Below are 24,592 nucleotides of genomic sequence, written 5' to 3' on the forward strand. Positions count from 1 at the left end.
TCATTAAATATGAACACAGTTTATAGTCCCGTCACTGGCATTTAATCTTGCGTTTAAAAAGTGATGGCTTGAGCTCTTAATCATACAGTACTTTCCAGTGTAGTAAGTTTCACTACAGTACATACCTGTAGTTCATCACAGTAGTATTAACCATCCATTATTTAATCTTTCTTTTACACTGTTTCTGTATTTCAGGTACCCTACTAATAATGGCAATTTTGTTTAAAGGTAAAAGTGACATATTTGGTAAAGATTAGTTGCACTTATACTTTATGGTGACTGACAATAGTGAAAACTGAAATGAGGATATAAACACAACACTGATTTGAAAAAAAGATTCAGCTGTTTCTTATTTGACCTACATTGTCACTGAGTTTATAAAATAAACAAAACTACAGAATCTTTGCAATAGTCCTATTGCATACAGCACTGAAGATTAACTTTTCATATCAAATTATTTTAGTGCACGAGTTATGAAATATCATGCAATACATAAACTGCATTTCTTTCAGTACTCATTTATTTTTCAACAAGTCAGTTTCAGAATTCTCATAAAATGTAAAAACTTTTATACAGCTGAAACATTCAACAATTAAATAATTATATTCTGTGTACATTTTCCTGTTTTTTGGGTAGTTTAATACTGAAGAATAATGACAGCACAATTGTAACTGAAGTCTTTGTAAGGAGATATTTCAGATAGCACATTAAATAAAAAGCTCGCCACACAAAAATTGGTCACCTTCATCTTAATAATCCAATGGCTTCATGCAAATCAGTAACACCTGTGACTCAGTATCATAAGGATGGTACATATTCCTGAACCTATAAGGTATCAATGTTCAACAAACGTGCCACAACACTCACAGGTAAGCCAGACTGCAAGGTTGCCATTTGTGATATTTGACACACAGTTCCAGAATTTCAGATGTGCCACCACTGCTCAGTGTTCCTCGTGCCATACAGGCTTTGCCCAAAGGGAGACGTGGTTGGTAACTTTCAGGTTGTTCACAATGGATGTCATATTACATAATGACAACAGCCCTCAAATGGCAATTTCGTTCACACTGCACAAAATATCAGCATCATGCCACATAGCCCAGTTCTGAACAGTGAAAGTTAGGTTATGGAGAACTGTCCACCTTCTGAAAAGTCATGAGATAGTCTCAGAATTAAGTAACTAGCCTAAATGATAGCAGTCACATTTATGTAAGACAAAACAAAGCCCCTCCCAGAAGTCAACCAACCTAAGACTAAACAAAACTTACAATGAATGTTTTCGACAAAGCTTATGTGATAAATTCTACACACTTTAGGGGACTGAAACCAACAGAATAGGTCTTAAAAACACGGTGAGACATCAACCCTAAAATATTAACTGTGAAAATTTATACAAGTGTTCATAACAGTATCCTTTTACTTTATCCTTTGCATCTTATTTTCTTCTAACAGTCAAATATAGGCTTGTTTTACATTATTTTCCCTTCTGTCTGTTAGTGCTAAAACACTGTGATGAAGATTGCTTTGCAGGATGTTTATTTATGATTTTATTTAGACATAGGTGGACTTTTTAATAGGCTATGTATAGTAAAATCTAAATAAGATTCCTTTTTCAATAATTAGGACTATCTATTAGAAAAAAACATTCACCCCTCATAAAACGTGTCCAAGGGCTGTGGAGAGGTGGGGGCAAGCAAAGTTTAAGAAGTACAAAATCCACATCTTAATATAAGTAAGTGCTTGTTCATGTTTGCTATGATTGGCAAAGAAAGAACATAGCAAGTGATAGTTTATGTTAAACTTGTTTTCACTATAAATACAATGTCTTCTTATACCCCTAGAGATAAAGGAAGTCTCAGGAAACAACATAAATAAATGTGTACCTCAAATCACAACTAATGTGCTTTTCAGCTTATACACCATGTCTCTCATAATCACAAATGTCTTCATACTACTTCTGCTTCACACCAACTGACAGATAAGGTTACTCTTCACCCATATGGGGCTAATATTCATAAAAGAGAACCTCCTATTACTGCTACTTAGTGCTGTTTCAGGAAACTTACATGTATAGTAACACACAATACTAGTTTTCCAATACTGCGTAAAAGCACAAAATTACACATCAGGTTCCATTATAAAACAGTAAAAATCTAAATGATACATGTAACTCTTCAGGCTTTCCCGGAGATCTAATGACATCCTGGGTTGTCGGGTGTTCTGCCGGATATCAGCATCGTACTTGCACGATATTTCGGTCACGTAGCTCGTGACCTTCATCAGGTGCGACCTGAGACTGCTTATCTAATTATAATTTAGATTATGATTTCTATTGTTAGTACACAACTACACACTGATCTTGCCAAAAGCCGAGAAGCGATTCTTCTTAGTGTTGTAGCTCCCTGGGTCACTCTGGGATGCTTTCTGCGTTCTCCGGTGCACTCTGGGATGCTCTCTGGGTTCTTCTTTGCACTCTGGGATGCTCTCTGGGATTCTCAGTGTACTGTATTATCTTCTGAGCATTGTTGTATTCTTGCAAGTACGATGCTGATATCCGGCAGAACACCCGACAACCCAAGATGTCGTAAATGATACATGTTTACCATAGACTTCCTTTGGTTTTGGGCCTATTTTAAGTTGACATACATAGTCTAAACTAGTTATGGCAATACGTATTTACTGTGCAAGTGTGAATAAAGTAATGAAGATTTCACATACGTAAGTGCAGTGAAAATAGGTTAACATCAGATCTAGGCAAAGAACCAAGGAGTCATGTGATCCACTGTCCCAACAATATAAAGACATTATTCTATAGAATCATGAAGTTTCAGCTGTTGGCATCCCTTTCCATTATATTGACAGTTGGTGTTAATTAATGTGGTGCTTCTGGGTGTTCAGCCAAGTTGTTGTTTCCAGTTTATGTGCAATATTTCGACAACCAGGTGCTTCGAATTGCGCTGTTGGGTGTACTCACAGCATGGACTCCAACCAGACTGAACTTTCGTTGGTCTCATGTGGCTGTTTACAGCCGAGTTTGTTAATGTTGCCCACTAAACCCTCTGATGCTCTTTTGTTTTTCAGAGCCTGCTCATGTGTTCTGTGAAATGCACATTATCTCAGCATTTCCCAGCTACAGCTGATGTGACACATGGTGAGATCTTAATAAATTGAGTTCCTGACCCCAAACTTTATTTAAACTGAAATCTTCATCCCTGTTTATTAGGTTTTCTGACATGTTTATTTATTGTGCATAAAATGTAAACAACTCAGCTAAATGTCCAGAAGCACACCACCAATCAATCAAACCATGAAAACCTGAGAGGTTGGTGTGATTGACTCCATTTGATATACATTAGGTATGTTCTGACATGACATTTTATTATATGACCTGACGTCCACTGTGAATCAAACTTTGCAGTCCTCATTAAGATAATGTACAAACAAGAAAACCTGGTTGTCTGGGAGCTTTGTGTTGTAATTCTGATTCAAGATATCTAGAAAGAAACATTTTAGCTTAATGAGCAGTGCCATACAGGTTTACCAATATGTAGCAGACACAGGCTACTCTTGAGTTGTGATGAACACAATGTCAAATACAGTTGAGATATAGGCAAAAGAGTGAGTCATTTGAACAGATACAATTTCAGTCCTCCACATCATTGTTGCTATATCTTCACCCACTGCAAAAGAAGCAACACTGTTGGTGGAAGAGAGCAAAGGCCTCTTGCTCAAAACAATGTTTCAAATGTTCATACATGGTGACTTCACACAGTGTGTTTGTTCACAAAAAGGTTGAGAAGGATTTGTGTTGATGTCCTGCACATACTTCCAGCTCATTGCAAAGATTTCTAGCCTCAAACCAGAACACAACCAATCAGTCCCAGTTCACCACGATTTCATTTTACGACAATCAGTCCCAGTGCACCATGATAGTATTTTGGCTGCAAGTCTGATGTGAATCCCATATAGATTAGTAGGCTATGTCTGCTACATACTGGTAAACCTCTAAGAGATTGTGCTGTGGTACACTTTCTTTAGAGGACGACTTTTCACATGTTGACTTTGACACACTAGGTGATTAATGTTTTTGTCTGGTGAGCTTACTGAGTATCTATGGTGGAAATCACAAGCTTCTAATAAAATGTCCATACATTTTTTGTACCAATTATGTCACATTTAAAATAACAATTTTACTCTGAAGAAAGTGCCAATTAATGGCTTTTTGCCATTATGAGACAAAAAACATCAAAAGCCCACTTCTCTTGTCCAAAGTTACATCCCATAATCCAAAACACTTGAGCAAAACATATTCCAGTAATACTGGAAAAGATAATATACTCAATTTGCAACATATCTATCTTCACCACAAGAAACAAAGAAAACTGTAACATATCTCAATGTTCAGATTGCCTGGCGTGCAGCCTTGCCAGTTACATAATGGTTACAGGAGTCTATGTATTAATAGATCATCCCACATTCAAAAATACTATTTTTTTTTCAAAAAATAAAATAAGCTAATGCTGAAGTCCAGTTAAACAAATATATTAACTCATAAAATGAAATGACATCTTGCTGGCAGATGAGCACATCTCTTAAGTCCACAGAAACCAATGAATAAACTAAGAGAAGCCTCTTATAACAACAACATTGCTGTCAACATAAACAAACAAAAATTCACATTTACAGTAGGGTGAATTGTGTTTCTCAATTCTCACTTTATCCATCATCAAATCTCCTACATATAAAGTACTACGATTTTTCATTTTCATAGCAGTAGATGCAGTATATGTACTAACACTGTATTAACAGATGAAAATTCAGTAATAGTATAAGATACAAAGTGCATCTTGAATAACAGCTCTGGTACAATTACAGAGGATACTTACAAAAACATCTTGACATATACAGTTGCACTGACTAGGTATGCTTACTGCAGGACTTCTAACACACACAGAAGTCATCTGCTTTCGAGGATATTATGATGCTTGCTTGTGATAGAACTATCATTATCTTTTCTATCACATGAAATGTGAGTAAGAACACTGTCTGGATGTCTCGCAAAAGTACTGTCTGTGAATGGTTTCTTACACACACAACAGTAACTGCAAAACAAAGTATTTGTTACTCTTAGTTGTAAGAAATAACAATATCAATAACTTAATTTTTTGTACAAATTTTATGCAAGGTTTTTTGTTCATATGTACTTAACTAAAAGCCTCTATTCATTGTAATCTGTGGCATTTATAATCACAACAGTACTTTGTAACACACAAAAGAGGAGTTACATTAGGAGGAACCAAAACTAATATCCATCCGTTGACATATGGTACTTCTGTAGTAGAGTAATTCCACAACAGTTTTATGACGTAAACACAGGGTTCAAGGAGGGGTGTAAAATTAGGGCTACAGATATTTACGTATGTGAATATTAAATGCATCTCTGCCATCCTTTGAAATTTCTAAATATTTTGTTGTTCTACTGCATGATCAAAGTTTTCTAATAATTATGGTTTACACAATATGAAATAAAGTAGTACATTGGTTGGCTAATAAGTAACAAGTATACTGCAATTAAAATTTATGATGATGCAAAGTCAAGTAAATGTATATTTTTTAGCATTTCAGGAAATATTATTACTCACCTTGTCTCCTGCAATACACATGATGTTCGTTCTACATCGTATCTTGCAAATGCTTTACATAAATTTTCACCACGTGCTAGTGATGATTCCACCTTTCTCATGCGATACTAGAAGGAAAAACAAAATATTTTTAGTTTGCTTTTGAAATAAAACCACACACACACACACACACACACACACACACACACACACACACACACACACACACACAGAGAGAGAGAGAGAGAGAGAGAGAGAGAGAGAGAGAGAGAACTAACCTTGTGCATAGAACCTCTTATGCTGGATGTAAGAAACATTTCAACACCAGCAATAGACCATGCAGATGGGATTGTCTGTAAAACCTGGGTAGCATCGAAGTCGACAGCTCTTGTACACAACAATTCTATTGCATTAACTGCAAATTCTTCCCTCTTTGGAGACCTAAAAGCATTAGATTATAAAAAGGTAAGTGGATTATGAGTTCAACGGCAAATTTTAATAGAATGCATGACATACTAATACTCCGTCTACAGACTGAGTAACCTAACATTTTCATCGCAAATATCATTTGGTATAACAAAGGTTCTAATAAACTTTTGCTCTCTTGTTGAGGTCACAAAAGGCTTATATATTGATGATCAATATGCCTTAACCTTATTAATCACCAAGATAAAGACATCAACTTCATTTTTTACCCAAATAGAACTACCTTACTTTTTAACTCCACAATATCACTTAATTTTACTCTACAAGAAAAATTATGCCACTTTTATGAGCAACATTTTTATTGACGCATTCTCTAGTTGGTTTTGTAGTTTTCACTCACCAGCGGCACACGTGATTGTGACAGAAAATTTAAAAGAATCCATCTCAGTCCCAAGATCATCTAGGGGTATACATGTTAACTCAAACAGAGCTCCACATACCAGGGCAAGCGTTCAACACCCATCCACACCCATTGGTATGTAACTCACTTTTAGTTGGATTATGTTTTAAAATTGAGGTTTGTACCATCCTCACAATCTGGGCTTACTCCCAGGGAAATAGAATGTTCAGTGATGTCAAGCAGTGGTCACTAAGTCATGTGGAGTATTTACTATAGATGTCTGGCAGTGCTAAACAGCACCCAACTAGCAGAGTTCCCTTACAGGTGTGCTATTTGGCATGATTCCTGGGATGTGGAGAGTTTATTGAATAACACAGACATGAAGAAAATTACCTCCACTTGCTGTGATTATTGCACAGTGCACTCAACACACATTTTCTCAATTCATGAAACTATAATTTTGCCATCACGAGACATGAGTCTCTCTCTCTCTCTCTCTCTCTCTCTCTCTCTCTCTCTCTCTCTCTCTCTCTCGTGACCAACTCAGTTAACCTAACCACAGTACACAATCATCTCACTTCCGGGAAACATTTTCTGTGGTTTCTCTCAGCTATCTTCATATTCCATCAGAATATTTCTTTTTAAGGTTCTGTAGCCCAATCAGTAAAAATGGAGCCTTTACATAATCACTCTGGTGCCCATCATAAGAACCCTCTGACTTGGGATTGATATGTGAGTGATATAAAACACAACATTCAAGGAAGACAAAACATACCTCTCAAAATTATGAAGCACTTGAACAAACAAGAATGAGATACTTTAATATTAAATTTTATATCCAAAAAGGAATAGTTAAAATACTTCAGATGTCTATGGACTGATAATGAAGGAGAGGCAGAAATAACCACCAATACTATCAACTCTGTAGATCTGGTAACAATGGAAGAACTACAAAATGTGGTCAAACAAACAAAACAGAAAAAGTCAACTGGCTCTGATAATATCTGATAACAATGGAAGAGCTGCAAAATGTGATAAAAAAAACAAAAAGTCAACTGGCAGTTATAGTATAAACATGGAGCTGATTATATATGGATCTGATCATCCAAAGCATAGACTCTTAAATTTTATGAATGTTTGCTGGCTGAACGGACATGTGCCAAACGAATGGAATGAAGTTTTGGTATGCCCTATTTACAAGAAAGGCAATAAATTACAATGCATAAATTACCAAGGAATAAGTCTACTAAATTCCTGCCACAAACTGTATGCTGAAATTATAAACAAGAGATCTGTACCAATAATCGAAGTGCATATGTTACAGGTGCAACATGGTTTTAGAACAGGTAAATCATGTTTTGGTTGTCCTTTCACTTTGGCACAAGTAACTGAGAAAATAAGGGAATGTAGATTGCTACAGGATGTATATATAGCCACATCAGTTGCACAAAATTTTTGTCAAACTGACCACGGCTTCGACTGCATAGGGCACTCTTCATCAGAATAGTAACAAGCAATATTTTGACAAAAATTTTGTGCAACTAGCGTGGCTATATACACATCCTGTAACAAAATAACGTACGGTTGCTGGATCTCAGCCAATAAAAATGTTTGGAATTTACATTGCCGACTTACCATGTTTTTACTGACTATGAAAAGATGTTTGACAAGGTAAATGCTATGGAAATCACTTAAGAAATTGGGAGTTGCAGCATATCTGACTACAGCAATTCAGTCATTATATTATAATAATAATAATAATAATAATAAGGATCCATACTGTCCAAAATGGGACGGAATCTGCCAATATCAATCAAGAAGTCAGACAAGGCCACCCACTGTCCTCCACTCTTTTTAATGTTTACATTGATTAAATAAAACATTAAGAAGTGATAATTTTAGTTGTATGATGATGCTATTTGCTGATGATTAGATTATAATTGGGAAATCTGAAGAAAGGTTCAAATTTCAGTAGACAAATTGAGTCAAATTGCTGCTAAAAACTGACTGAGAAAATCAACAGATGGAACAAAAGTGATGCAATTTCAAGGACTGAAACTCACAAGAGCCAAAATTGTTATAGATGCAAAAATAACTGAACAAGTAACAGGATTTAAATATTTATGATGCAGCTTTAAAACTTCCCAACTCAGATAATGCAGAGCTCAAACTGGGCAGATTCAGACATTTTTGTGGAACTATACAATGTACATCAAAATATAAACAAACATTAAACTCTTTCCATAAACAGCATAGCCTTTGCTTCTGTATGGCAGTGAATGTTAGAACCTAACATCTAATCAACTGCGATGAATCGAATTATCAGCAATGAAGTTCCTGTGTTTTGTAGCAGGATATTCATTGCTGGACCATAAAAGAAATGCCATTATTAGAGGAGAACTAAATGTTACAAACATAACTGAAAAATATCATCTGAACTGGAAAGACCGTGCCGAACATATGTCTAATGATAGAATAACTAAATTGGCAACACAACATAACCCAACTGGCAAGAGGAGCACTGAACATCTATTAAAACGATGGCATGAACAGTTCTGAGGCGAAACAGGTCAAAAGGCCCAACCCATGAAGACAACAATGATGATGATGATGATGATGATGATGATGATGATGATATCTTCAGCCTCCCCATTACTTTGAGGATGGAATGCCACTGTGTTGGTAGATTTCCTGGAATTTCTTTGAAGTAAATTATGGTCCATTGTCTGAGATGATGACTTTGGGAAGAGCTTCAATGGAGGAGTATTTTGACTAGCACCTTCAATATAGCTTCAATGGTTGTAGACAACATTGGGATTACACCTGGAAAATTTGAAATAGCTTCAGTGATGATCAGTCATGTGTTTGAAGAATGCTCCATCAAAGTTCAGACAGATAACATTTCCATGGCTGAATTTGTAGCACCATGGTGCAAAACACTGAGGCAGCAGTGTGGCCTCATGTGTAGTGCACTGGGGCCAGTTGTGAACTATGACTTCCAAATCATCATAGATGGCAGGCCAGTAGAGATGACAGCAGACCAGTATGCACAGTGTCACAGTGGGATGGATTTAATAGCTGCAAAACTTTCTGCTGGGGCACAGTAGGAACCATTACACACATAATTTCTATTTCTGTGGTGAAAAGGGGAATGCTATAAAGCCTTCAAAAATGGTGTTGATTGATGAAGAATGGATGTGCAGATGCTGACAATAGCATGCATGCAAACCACCCATGCCGTACAGAGATTAAAACTGTTGATACAAAGGGGTAAAGCCTGTACTGCTTTGGCACCTGTTGTTGCAGCATGTAGAAAATCATCATGGATTTATCAGAATTACTCTTTTATGCAGAGGTACAAGATCTCTTTCTCATTGAATGATGCTTAGGACCCACATGGAACGAAAAATAATACGTCTGCATTGCATACTGTTCAGTACTGTGATAGTGAGTCTCTTAGTAGTAGATGCTTAAATATAAGGCCCAATGTTGTAATCTCTGACCTGCGCATTCAGATAGGTTGTTGCATAGATCAAAAGTCATCACAACAGCTTTGGGGTCTGTGAAGCATTGAAAACAGGGGCCACTAATTTACTGCCAAAACTTAGTGACAGCAAACATTATACCAAGTGACTCTCTCAATCTGAGTTCATTTGTGTTGTGCCTCTATTAAAGTTTTGGAGATGAATGTGATTTGATGTCCCATGTCATTTACACAGCAATGAAAAATAATAGCACTGATGCTGTACTCTGACATACCCACTGCAGTCATAGCTGGGTGATTTGCCATGAAATGTACTAAGCACAGCAGAGTCCACGGCCTTACTTCGGTGCTTGGAAAGTTTGCTTACACACTGCAAGCCACTCAAAATTAACTTCTTTTCATTGAAGTTGATTTAATGGGTATGCGATCTGAGCTGCGCTGGGGATCAATTTGTCATAAAACTTAACCTTCTCCAAAATGGACTGCAGCCGTAAAGAGCTGGTAGATCATTTTATATGGTCCACAGCACTGAGATGATGACATGATGACCTGTCAGTGTAATGACTTATTTCATGAGGAAATTGTCCAGGTATTCAATGCAGTTTTGTAACCCCCACTCCACCCAACACACACACACACACACACACACACACACACACACACACACACACACACACACACACACACACAGAGAGAGAGAGAGAGAGAGAGAGAGAGAGAGAGAGAGAGAGAGAGAGAGAGGGAGAGAGAGTTGCAGGTTACAGTGAAAGACAGCAGCCTGCAGATAAAAATAAATAAATAAATAAAAAACATAACATGAAGATTTTTTGAATGTCTCTGATAATTTGTTTCAGAAAGAAGGTGCTTATAGTGACATAATTCAAAAGGTGCACTCAGAACAATAAGATGAGACGTTAAGTCCAGCAGAAGTTGTAGGTAAGCATCTGCCTGTACCATAGTAAAGTATTTCCCCGATTCCAACTTTGGATGCAGCTCCTCATGCCACAGGATATGATACGAATTGATGATGGCTTGAATATTAATGGTGGCCTTAAAATCCCCACATAGGTGCAATCCACCCAAAGTTTTTCTGACCTTATCACCATGACAAGTGTAGCCCAAGGGCTAGCGGTGATGGATTCAATTACGTCAAATGCCTGGAAGCGGTAAAGTTCAGCTTTAAGAATAGGTTTAAGCTTGAAGAGTTCTGCTCCCACAGAAAGAAATTTGGAGATTATTGTGTGTTTTTTCCAAATCCACAGTAATCTCCAATTTAGGGCTAGGGCATCATTAGTGGAGCCCAACCAAGATTCAAAAAGAAATGCATATTTTCAACAGCTCTCCTAAATATTTTTTTTATGGAATGATGTCAGACACCAAGTTAATAAGGTCCGAGATATAGAAACCAAAGAGCAAAAATGCATCTAGTCCAAACATATCTGCAGCTGCTGGGGTTTCAATAAGTATCAGATCCAAGGGGCCTCGGACCTTTTGGTATGTCACTTGTGCAACAATCATGCCTTGCATGACAATGGTTTGTTTGTGATATGCAACAAGCTTAAGAGGTGTGTACCACTGTAGTGAGCAAACCATGCCATTCTACATCTTGAGATTAATGAGAGAAACGACTGCACCTGTATCACTCTGGAAATGCACTGCTGCTTGTTAATTTCAAGTTGCAGAAAAAAAAATTGCACAGGAGTATCTGATTCTGGACACATCATTGGTGTAATGGCATGGACATCCACTGGCATGTCAACGTCATGGGCTCGTGGTTTACCTTCCACCATGTCAACCTAGGCAGGTTTTGATGCAGTATGGGCATTGGGATTTGCGGTGGTCCTAGAAAAAGATCTGGAAAAACTGGATACACACTCCAATGCTGGGAAGTACAATAGTATTTCCTTAATTGCCATGTCCATCAGACAGTGGTTCATGTTTGTTGCCTGTAAAGGGAGAAAACTGTTGACAACTGGGGACATGTGACTGGGGTTGTGCTGGCATACAAGGTGTCAGTTGAATGCCAGTAACTTCATATGGACTGGGACACTCTGGTAGATGTAAGTTGACCAAGTGCACCATTTCAAAAGCAGGAGTAGTCTGGAGGACTTCTGCTAATGAGGGGATAGAAAGCTTAAGTGTATTTCACCAAATCTCTGGGTCATGAGCAAATCTGGACAACAATGTCCTATATAAGAGAACCTGCTTAAGATTTCTAATAGCCATCACATGTTAAATCACAACCTGACTTAATCCTTTTAGATTGATGATGTATGGACAATAGAATTTATTTCGGTGTCAGGAATATAGTTGCAAGCAGGAAGCCACCATATGGGCCTGAACATGGTAATGACTACACAAAAGGTTAAAAATTTTATCAAATGTCAGCACTAACAGATTGATGAGTGGAGAGAAATTCCGTATGAGCTGTAGATTTTGAGAATGGAGTAAGAAAGAGAGATTTTTGAGCTTATGGGTCCAGTACCCAGTACCCTTGAAGATGGTGAGGAAGCCATTTCTCATAACTGTCCCAGTCCTCCTTATCTTCCAGGAAGGATCTGAATAATGGTGGTAGCTCTGTTGGTTGCATGGACAAACTTCTGGGGAACACTTGTACTAGTTGGTGCTGTTGCAGGAATGGCAGTAATGTGTGTAGTTGCTCTTGGTGCTGTTTTTGGAAAATGTGCAGTTTGCTACTGGTAACATTCACTTATCTTCTCCAACTGTTTCTCTTGCTTCTCAAAATGTTTCCCCTTCTTCTCAAGATACTGCAAAAACTGGATCCATGGTGATGCACTCTGGAACTTCTATTGCACAACAGAGTTCGAAGCAACTTGTCAACAATTTTGTATTTTGACCATTACAAATTCATACATACACAATTCCACCTCTAGTTGATTTCTTAACAATGACTGATCTGTCTTTCAATGCCAGCCAATTATTCCATCCAGTCCACAACCAACATCCACAATGAAAATGCACAACAAATTCAAGTATACAATTCATCAGAGCCCTAAAACAACAACCAAGTCACTGTCAATAATCCAACCCTATGCATAACTGTCTGGCATCCTTGGCGTGAGCTAAACTGCTGGCCTGTGGCAGTGAAGCACTGTTTATCTCAGCAATGGGTTGCATCGCTACTGATGTGTGGCTGAGGTACTCTTAACATTTCTTGGTGGCACCTCCCGTTACTGCATAACAGTGTGCTGCTTTCAAAGTTGTATTTGACTAATTGTTCAATAGCTTCGTTATAAGTTCACAACTCTCCATGGCAAATACATTTATATTTATTCTGTGCAAGTGAGATGAGCACCGGCTCTACAACTGACAGCAAAATGAGTATTCTAGCTGTTCTGCTCAAAGTTTTGATCCATACTGTTCAAGGGCAGTTGGTGGACCACCTGAGCATCTTAAACTTTTAAGGTAAGTATCAATCAGGTTTTTGTAACAGCAATCATATGTACATGATGTTGTCAACTTTAAAACATGGTTCTTTAAAGATTAACAAGCTCAGTCTTTTACATCAGCAAGCCAAAGTAGTTCAAGAACCACCTTACAGACAGATAAAACAGTATTCTATGAACTTAAGTCATCTTTGAAGCATATTATTTTCTAAATTGCACAGACCACTGTTACTGCTCTATTATTTCATCTGTATATTAGCAACTTTATCTGCTATGTATACATCATGTAAATTAAGTTCATTTATCAATCATCTTCAGTTTTACTGAAACACAAGCCTAGGGATACCTCTTTACTCATATCATACATCACTATTGACTTTTGACCATCATCAAATAACATGCAAAATCCAACCCTCCTCAGCTACAGCCTCCTGCCCTTGGGGCAAGCAATTCCTTTGATTATCAAGGATACAAAACCCACATTCACTAACTCACGAATAATGTTATACAGGTCTCAGTATAATTGTGAAATTTTCGATAGATGAAATGAGTGAAAAACTAGTGAAGTTAAGCTAGACTATAATGTTTGCTTTGTGGGGCAGTCATCAAGCGCCTGTACAAAGTCCCAATTTTTACACAGTCCAATCTAGCCACTATAGCAAATGATGATGATGATGATGATGATGATGATGATATGCTGAGGACAACACAAACACCCAGTCGCCAGGCAGAGAAAATCCCCAATCCAGCTCGGAATCGAACCTGGGACCCTGTGATCCAGAGGCTGCAACGCTAACCACTAGACCACAAGCTGCAAACAAAGTTAAGCTAGGCCAACAGTTAACTTCTTTGTTGTTAGTCCGTTTATGTTATTCAGGAAGGGGATGCCCACATTCCAGAACATTTAAATTTATTTTAAAAAATCTTAATTAGTAGAAAAGTTTCAGATTTTCCAATTTACATCCAGCTGTTATGTATATATAGTAAAACCTTCACATTTCTACAACTAAACTGATAATCCTTTACATAAAACAGCTACCTACACACAAAAACTGAGGCTTATATTACATTACTTCTTGTAGTACTGCCAATTATTTGTCATATTACACTCCATTTAATGGTAAAAAGCAGTACCAGAATCCATATTAAGTTAAGAAGTATGACTAATGTGCCAATCTCAAACAATTTTCCTATAGTAACTTAGAAAAATTTTAAAAATGTGGTTGGTTGGAGATTTGAACTCTACCCCCTCGAAATGGAAGTGCAGTGACTCAACAGCTGTGCCATTTTCCTCAGTTGAAATAATGAAATGGTGGGACATATAAACAGAAATTACTTCATACTTAACATTGTGGCAAATTTGACACATTTAGAAATACACAAGACCATGTGCAAAAATAATAATCTCTTACTTAAAGATACTAATATCCGCTTTTTGTCCAGTATTTACAGGTGTGATTTTATTTTTTCCTCCTACGTACCATTTTCTTCTTTTATTACTTTCTTTCTGCTCTCTATATTACCCTCTTGCGTCCTTTTTTCTGTATCTTTATGTAATACTTTTGTCCACATATTACTTTGTTCTTTGTATTAACTTTTTCTCTCTTTCGATGTAACTAGTGTGCTATGGACAATGTAACTTTAATCGTAATAACCTTTTTGCCATTATAATTATATTTTGGCTCTTTTAATTAATTAATTAATATTTTTATTCTTACATTTCATCATATAACAGTGTACTGCCACATTTGCTTTAAATTACAATTAATATCATATATGCAATGTCCAATGCAATTACGATCACATATGGCTTGACATAAAATGAGATCTCATGACTCAAGCCTTACCAAATAAAATAACAGTATAAAAAAACAATAATTACTACATCTGCAAGTAGCCGGATATCGGTGCACATGTTGGAGCTCCTGAAGAAATGGAGGAAGCCACCAGGCTGGAGACGTGCCTGTGATAAAGATATCCAGACTAACCATAGGCAAGCAAAACACGACAGTGAGACTGTGGGCAAAGCAATAGACCAGGACAGAGATAAGGACAAGGACAAACAATCTAGACAACAACAAGGTGCTAAGTGAAGCCTCCACCACAATGATGATAAGGAGCAGAGCAGTGGAGAGAGAAATCCGAAATGCAACCAAAAAGAGTAACCAGGTAACAAGTGAGGTAATTATCAAGCAATCCTAGTACAGCAAAGAAAGAACCAACAATATCTAGCATGGGCATTGAACTGACCAGCCATGCACTGGGCGGCTGCATGTATACTGACCTCACTGAACACTATTGGCCACCGTATTCATGTGGCAACATGGTGGCGCTCTCACTCTATGAGCACAGCGCTGTGTGGGCATGGTGGCCCCTAACGACCATCTAAGTCGTCGTCCTCTGAGAGGCATTCAAAATCCGCCTCGCCCGATAGCAGATCCCTCCCCCCCTTAAACAAACACGTACAGGCAGAAACGTACTGGATGGTGAGAGTGGTCGTGGTGTCCATCATGACATTGCAGAAAGTAGTGCTGGTGTACCTGTGGGGAGTTGACAGCAATTACCAGTGGTACTGGCTCTGGGGCCTCATGGTCACCAAAGAACAAAATATGAGGGAGAGGAGGTAGTGCCAGGTCTGATGCCTCTGCTCGAGGCCGGAGCTGGCTGTGGTGGTGGCATGCGAGTCCTTTCTGTGTCTGCATGTGTGTAACTCTTTGCCTGTGGGATTCTACTACCGTCACAAGCATCCAAGTCATAGTATCCCCATAGGAGCAGATCCACACAGCCACGCCCGGTGTGCAATGCTGGGATGGCCAAGAGCAGGGTGCAAAAGGAGGCAACACCAAAAGTTTAAGTAGGGTCTGCGGTTGCCACCTGTGGAGCAGCTCCGTAGGGCTAGAATCGGCATTGTGCAATATATGCTCAAAAAGAGGGTAAAGGCCAATGCAGTGGCAGAGGTTTTGGCACCCATCTTCATTTTCTGCTTAAATGTCTGAACAAGACATTCTGCTTCCCCATAGTAGGAAGGATGGAACAGAGGGCTGAGAATATGTTTTATGCCATTGGCCCCACACAACTCTTCAAAATCAGACACTGTGAATTGAAGCCCAGTACCAGAGACTGAAACATGAGGTAACCCTTTGACAGCCAAAACCTGGGCCAAGGCAGTGAGGGTGACGCCAGTCATGGTGGATGCAATATGTAACACACATGAGTACTCTGAGTAGGTATACACAATACCATTGATCCCAAAAGTGGACCTGCAAAATAAAGGTGAATATGGTCCCATGGATGGGGTGTAGGCCAGGGTACAAATGATTGAGGGGATGAAGCTTGGTGCCAGGTGCACACTTTGCAGCCGTAATGGGGAACTGACCAACTTATGTTGATTTGCAGTATAAATGTGGAAGCAGAGGACCTTCTCTTGGTTGAGATCAGAATACAGCTAGTGGGTAGACACGACAAAGCATCAGAGTTGGAATGTTGTGCTAGGGGCTTAAACCAGATGGTATCTCTGGGAATAGTTCTTAGTCAAAACAATGCATATCCCCTGAGAGGAGAGTGTGACAGGGTCTGACAGAGAGGCCAACTTCCAGAGCAGAAAGGATGCATCTGGTACAGCTCAAGACAAAAACAGTGATCACTGCAATGAATCATGCATGGTGTGAAACACTGTGAAATGCTGTTTTGGACGATGCAAGTGTGTGTCCCAGTGCTCCTTTATCATCACTGAAAGGTGGAAACGACAGAAGATGTTTTGGGGAGCCAGTGGCAAAAGGCGCTCAGACCTGGTGCAATTGAGCCTTGTGTACTCAGAGTTTGTTCACCTGAAGCTGCTGTTGCAGAATTAACTTTGCTGTTGCTCCAGAAGGCAAACCAGTTGGGCATCCATGTTACTAAATAACATCCTTTTTCCAGATTGCCAATGCTATATCCGTGGGTAGCTGGATATTGGTATTGGTGTGTGTGTGTGTGTGTGTGTGTGTGTGTGTGTGTGTGTGTGTGTGTGTGTGTGAGAATTCCGTAAGAAATGAAGAAATGGAGGAAGCTGCCAGGCAGGAGAGTAAACCAAACTAACAGAAGGTGAGTGAAACACAAGAGAGAGATTGCAGTCAAAACAACAGATCAGGACAAGAACAAGGTCAAGCAACACAGATTAAAATGAGGTGCTACGTGGAGCCTTCGCCACAACAATGACGACAAGGCCCAGACAGCGGAGAGAGAAATCCAAAATGTGACCAAAGAACGTAACCAGGTGACCAACAAAGTAACTATAAAGCAATCCCAGTACAGCGTAGATAGAACCAACAATACCAAGCACAAGCACTGAACTGATGAGCTGTAATTGTGCAGCTGCCTAAATACTAGCGGCATGGAGTGCTACCAGCTGCTTTATTCATGTGGCGAGACAGTGGTGCTCTCACCATGTGAGCACAGCACTGTGTGGTTGTGGTGCCCATAATGACTAAATCTATCTCCTCTGATGGGCATTCAAACTCTGCAGTGCCCGATACCAGACGTAGGAAATATTTTTAATCAACATAAACCAGGGACCTCGCCACTGGTGGAGAGGCTTGCGTGTCTCAACAATACAGATAGCTGTACCATAGGTGCAACCACAATGGAGGGGTATCTGTTGAGAGGCTAGACAAACATGTGGTTCCTGAAGAGAGGCAGCAGGCTTTTCAGTAATTGCAGGGGCAAACAGTCTGGATGACTGACTGATCTGGCCTTATAACATCAAACAAACCAGCATTGCTGTGCTGGTACTGCAAACAGCTGAAAGCACGGGAAATCTACAGTCATAATTTTTCCCTGAGGGCATGCAGCTCTACTGTATGGTTAAATGATTATGGCATCATTTTGGGTAAAATATTCTGGAGATAAAATGCTCCCTCATTCAGATCTCTGGGCAGGGAATACCCAGGAGGACGTTGTTATCAGGAGAACCAAAACCAACATTCTACAGATCAGAGCGTGAAATGTTAGATCCCTTAATCAAGCAGGTAGATTAGGAAATTTAACAGGGAAATGGATGGTTTAAAGCCAGATATAGTGGCAGTTAGTGAATTTCAGTGACAGGAGGAACAGGGCTTCTGGTCAGGTGAATACAGGGTTATATATACAAAATCAAATAGGAGTAATGCAGGAATAGGTTTCATAATGAATAAAAAAAAGGGACTGTGGATAAGCTATTATGAACAACATACTGAACGCATTATTATAGCCAAAATAGACATGAAGGCCACACCCACCCCAGAAGTACAAGTTTATATGCCAACTAGATCCACGGATGATGAAGACATTGAAGAAATAGATGCTGAAATAAAACAAATTATTCAGATAGTTAAAGGAGATGAATGTTTAATAGTCATGAGGGACTGGAATTCATTAGTAGGAAAAGGAAGAGGAGGAAAAATAGTAGGTGAATACAGACTGGAGGAAAGGAATAAAACAGGAAGCCGCATGGTAGAATTTTGCACAGATCGTAACTTAATTATAGCCAACACTTGGTTTAAGAATCTTGAAAGATGGTTGTACACATGGAATATACCTAGAGACAACAGAAGGTTTCAGACTGATTATACACACATAAAAAAAAAGTTTTGCATCACCCCAGTTCCCAGAACTCCTGAAGATAGATGTTGACTGTGGATACTGTATCACAGAGACAGTCCCCTTGACTGTTCAGAGATGTCACTAAACCCGCCCAAACATGTAAACAACCATGCATGAGCAGTGCCTACTAGACGGAGGGGGTCCAACAGCTGATCAGTTCCAGTCATGTGGAACATGGCTCGTGTTGTCTGTAGTTCAACCATGCCTAGACGGTCAATACCGCGGTTTGATTGCATCCGCAGTGTTACTTTGTGTCAGGAAGGGCTCTCAACAAGGGAAGTGTCCAGGTGTCTCAGAATAAACCAAAGCGATGTTGTTCGAACATGGAGGAGAGACAGAGAGACAGGAACTGTCGATGACATGCATCACTCAGGCTGCCCAAGGGCTACTGCTGCAGTGGATGACTGCTACCTACTGATTATGGCTTGGAGGAACCCTGACAGCAATGCCACCACGTTAAGTAACGCTTTCTGTGCAGCCACAGGATGTCATGTTATGACTGAAACTGTGCGCAATAGGCTGCATGATGCGCTACTTCACTCCCGACGTACATGGCAAGGTCCATCTTTGCAACCATGACATCATGCAGAGTGGTACAGATGGGCCCAACAATATGCCAAATGGACCGCTCAGGATTGGCATCGCATTCTCTTCACCGATGAGTGTTGCATATGCCTTCAACCAGACAATTGTCAGAGACGTGTTTGGAGGCAACCTTGTCAGGCTGAATGCCTTAGACACACAGTCCAGCGAGTGCAGCAAGGTGGAGGTTCCCTGCTGTTTCAGCCTGGCATTATATGGAGCTGATGTACAATGCTGGTGGTCATGGAAGGCACCGAAATGGTTGTACGATACTTGAATGCTATCCTACGACCGATAGTGCAACCCTATCGAACAAGCCTGGGATAGACTGAAAAGGGCTGCTTATGGACGATGTGACCCACCAACCACTCTGAGGGATCTACGCCGAATCATCAATGAGGAGTGGGACAATCTGGACCAACAGTGCCTTGATGAGCTCGGGGATAGTATGCCACAATGAATACATGCATGCATCAAAGTAGGAGGACATGCTACAGGGTATCAGAGGTACCAGTGTGTACAGCAATATGGACCATCACCACTGAAGGTCTTGCTGTATGGTGGTACAACATGCAATGTGTGGTTTTCATGAGCAATAAAAGGGGCAGAAATGATCCTTATGTTGATCTTTATTCCAATTTTCTGCACAGGTTCCAGAACTCTTAGAACCCAGGTGATGCAAAACTTTTTTTATTTGTGTATAATGGGAAGACAGAGATTTGTGGAACAGATTTTAAATTGTAAGACATTTCTATGGGTAGATGTGGACTCTGATCACAATTATTGGTTATTAACTGAAGATTAAAATTGAAGAAACTGCAAAAAAGTAGGAATTTAAGGAGATAGGACCTGAATAAACTGAAAGAACCAGAGGTTGTAGAGTGTTTCAGAGGGAACATCAGGGAATGATTGACAAGAACAGGGGAAAGGAATACAGTAGAAGAAGAATGGGTAGCTCCGAGAGATGAAATAGTGAAATCTGCAGAGGATCAAGTAATTAAAAAGATGAGGGGTAGAAGAGATCCCTGGGTAACACAAGGGATACTGAATTTAATTAATCAAAGGAGAAAATATAAAAATGCAGAAAATAAAGCAGGCAAGAAGGAATACAAACGTCCAAAAAATGAGATAGATAGGAAGTTCAAAATGGCTAAGCAGGAATGGCTAGAGGAAAACTGTAAGGATTTAGAAGCAGACATCACTAGGGAAAAGATAGATGCTACCTACAGGAAAATTAAAGAGACCTTTGGAGAAAAGAGAACCTACTGTACAAATATCAATAGCTCAGTTGGAAAACCAGTCCTAAGCAAAGAAAGGAAAGCAGAAAGGTGGAAGGAGTATATAGAGGGTCTATACAAGGGAGATGTACATGAGGGAAATATTAAATACATAGATGAAGATGAGATGGGAGATATGATACTTCGTGAAGAATTTGACATAGCACTGAAAGACCCAAGTCAAAACAAGACCCTGGGAGAAGACAACATTCCATTCGAACTATTGATAGCCTTGCGAGAGCCAGCCATGACAAAAGTCTTCCATCTGGTGAGAAAGATGTACGAGACACACGAAATACCATCAGACTTCAAGAAGAATACAATAATTCCAATTCCAAAGGAAGCAAGTGCTGACAGGTGTGAAGATTACCAACCTATCAGTTTAGTAAGTCACGGTTGCAAAACACTAACACGAATTCTTTACAGAAGAAGAATGGAAAAACTGGTGGAAGCTAACATCGGGAAAGATCAGTTTGGATTATGGAGAAATGCAAGAACACAAGAGGCAATACGGAGCCAACAAATTTTTATAGAAGATAGGTTAAAGAAAGGAAGATCTATGTTTATAGCAGTTGTAAACTTAAAGAAAATATTTTGACAATGTTACTGGAATACTCTGTTCCAAGTTCTAAAGGTGGCAAGGATAAAATACTGGGAGTGAAAGGCTATTTATAATTTGTAAAGAATCCAGACAGCAGTTATACGAGTTGAGGGGCATGAAACGGATGCAGTGGTTAAGAAGTAAGTGAGACAGGGTTGTAGATTATCCTCAATATTATTCAATCTGTATACTAAGCAAGCAGCAAAAGAAATAAAAGGAAAATTTGGAGTGGGAATTAAAGTCCATGGAAAAGAAATAAAAGTTTTGAGATTTGCTAATGACATTGTAATTCTGTCAGAGGCAGCAATGGACTTGGGAGAGCAGTTGAATGGAATGGACATAGTGGATATAACATGAACATCAACAAAAGCAAAATGACGATAATGAAATGAAATCAAATTAAATCAGGTCATGCTGAGGGAATTAGATTAGGAAACAAGATACTGGGGGAAGAGCCACAGAGCGAGAACAAGAGATGAATACAGTACGCAGATTTAGAAGCATGTAGGTTGCAGCAGTTACTCTGAGATGAAGAGGCTTGCACAGTATAGAGTAGCATGGAGATCTGTATCAAACCAGTCTTCAGTCTGAAGTCCACAATAACAGACATATTCTTGCTGATACTCCAAACTAATGACTCAAAATATCAAACCAACAGGTACTTGTTATGCTGTTTAATTTCAGCTATACTTTCAACAGCAAATGCTCAAATTGTTCCTTCTGCAATAGCAAAACTTACTTATTTCTTTGTTTTTGCTCAGTTGAACAAATCTTCCATTTTCAAAGAAGTCAGCATTCAATGGTTGTTAAATATCAAACAGAAAAAAAGAATATATGCCCATACATAAATGGAGCTATAAATAGATAAGTTTCTTTGTTTTTTAATATAATGCAATATGAAGGCAATCTCCTCAGCAACTGATTGCTCATTCCTTGTAACTAAATCACTGGTCACTGAAACAAGAATATCATAACATTCTCACATGTATACTGAATTTTATTACTTCTAATGCACAACTTTTGTATCTAATTCTTTTAAGGGTTCCATTTATCAAATTTTTAATTAAAGTTCATGAACAACTAAAATATCTGTTTCAGAATGTGTGCTTTCACAACATATTGCTGCTACAGACTTCTGTTTCCAAGTCTATTACTAAATGACAGTTCAAAAATGGCTCTGAGCACTATGGGACTTAACATCTGAGGTCATCAGTCCCCTAGAACTTAGAACTACTTAAACCTAACTAACCAAAGGACATCATACACATCTATGGCTGAGGCAGGATTCGAACCTGCGACCGTAGCAGCAGTGCGGTTCTGGACTGAAGTGCCTAGAACCACTGGGCCACAACGGCCGGCTTACTAAATGACGTAACACATCACACAACTCTATGGCAGCATAATGGTAGCTGATGGGTGTTAAGACTGTACAGTTAGTTCTCCAATAAAATATTTCTCTCAGAACAGAAATCTTACAAATATTAACGTTAATTTAATTTTTGTCACTTATTTCCAATTTTCATATACACTGTCCTCCTGCAATCATCTTCGTGCATCTCTCCTATGGATTCAGCTAGTTGGTACATATTTAGTACGAGAGATGTTACAAATGAGAATGTTTAGGATTAGAACTTCAGAACTAATGTTTAGGATTAGAACTTCAGAACTTACAGTTTAGCAAACATGATCAAAGACAAAGGAGCAAGGAGCCCAAAGCAAAATAGAGTGCTAAGCCTGACTATACAATGTTACAATTTACATTAGCTTTTACATACACAATACTTACTCTATTTTAGGGTTTAGATAAATACTCAAAAGAGTATAAAAAATATCATTTCGATACTTCTGTTCCTTTCCTTGTGCATTATTCTCACAATACAGTTCTGCAGCTTTAAAATCCTTTAATTGGTTCACCAAAATATCAAGAGCTTTCTCGTGCTCTTCAATCTGTAACACAAAAAAGAGGAAGAAAGGCTTTAAAAAAAGGTTAAATGTGTGAATTTGTTTTACAATTACTGGCATATTACAACGTTCCACAAGAAATGTCAATTTCATGAAGACATTAAGCGTTCTCAAATGCCAGTAGATGCGGATGAGGAGCTGTAATGAGGCATACATGTACTACTACATGCGAGCAGGTAAAGACTCAATTCTTTTGCACATCATAATTATACTCATACTCAGAATCAAATGAAGAATGGCTACTATTTATTTGTAAATTTAAACCATGCCCAAACGTCTATAGGTACTCACAGAAGAAGAAGAAGAAGAAGAAGAAGAAGAAGAAGAAACCGCATCAGTACTTTAGATGTAAATGAGTGCACTATGGAGTGATGGCTCCAAACATTTTGACATGGTAACACAATAACTGAATAGTAACAATTTTCCCACAAGACATAAGCCCTAACAATGACAAACTGCTGGCACTGAAGGAATATGACACTTCTCAAACTCAAGTGACCCAGAAGTGATCATAGGTGAACATTATTCCACACTTTCCTTGTATTTCCATTAATAAATGAAAGTCAAACAGCTGAACAGAACAGTTCTCCATAAACTCACTGAACAGCACATGAAATCGCCTAGAACCTCATCTTATCGTATTCTTTCAAAATAGAAATGTTTCACTTAAAGTGATATTTTTAATTAACCATTGCAAAAATCTTGTGAAAGAATTAATATCACACATTTTTGGGAACGGGGAGGTTCAATCACAAAGTAATTGTTTTGGTAATCTCTATTTATTTACTCTGTTACTCTCACTCTTTTGCTCATCCCTCCTCTCTCTCCTACCTCCACTTCATCTTTGCCTCCCCTCATCTTCACAAGTGGTACCCACCAAAGATGAGGCCCGAACAACCCAATCCCCACCAATATATCCCCCTTTTCTCACTGAGGAAGGAATTGAACAGTTCCAAAAATTAGGATAGTTGTTTCTGCTTTTATGTGTGTCTGCTGGCAGTACATACAGTAGTGTGCCAGTTCTCACAGCTGGCCATAATTAGTAACACCACTAACAACATCAATTGTACTTTGTTTGTGCAATGGGTTTAGTTTAGCTTCTTTATTACATGATTCCATGTGTAAATGAACAGGTACTAGCTTTAGTTTGTGATCAGTTGTTAATTTCTTTATTGGTTTGTGCATTTTCAGTGAGACCAGTTAGGCTACTTCT

The 24,592-nt window shown here is 38.8% G+C and overlaps 1 protein-coding gene across 1 annotated transcript in view; it reads right to left on the reverse strand.

The window, feature by feature from the left end:
- Positions 1-1,783: 1,783 nt before the first annotated feature.
- The window catches only part of LOC124721639 (transforming growth factor-beta receptor-associated protein 1-like), a 162,915-nt gene continuing 140,106 nt past the window's right edge, over positions 1,784-24,592 (reverse strand). The window contains exons 12-15 of the mRNA XM_047246702.1: positions 23,204-23,364; positions 5,900-6,062; positions 5,643-5,749; positions 1,784-5,102 (exon numbers count right to left, since the gene is read on the reverse strand). Of these exons, the coding sequence (XP_047102658.1) occupies positions 4,958-5,102; positions 5,643-5,749; positions 5,900-6,062; positions 23,204-23,364 (576 nt within the window). The 3' untranslated portion in view covers positions 1,784-4,957. The remainder of the gene's footprint in view (positions 5,103-5,642; positions 5,750-5,899; positions 6,063-23,203; positions 23,365-24,592) is intronic.

This window comes from Schistocerca piceifrons, chromosome X, assembly GCF_021461385.2.
Source record: "Schistocerca piceifrons isolate TAMUIC-IGC-003096 chromosome X, iqSchPice1.1, whole genome shotgun sequence".
In the NCBI taxonomy this organism is placed as follows: Eukaryota; Metazoa; Arthropoda; class Insecta; order Orthoptera; family Acrididae; genus Schistocerca; species Schistocerca piceifrons.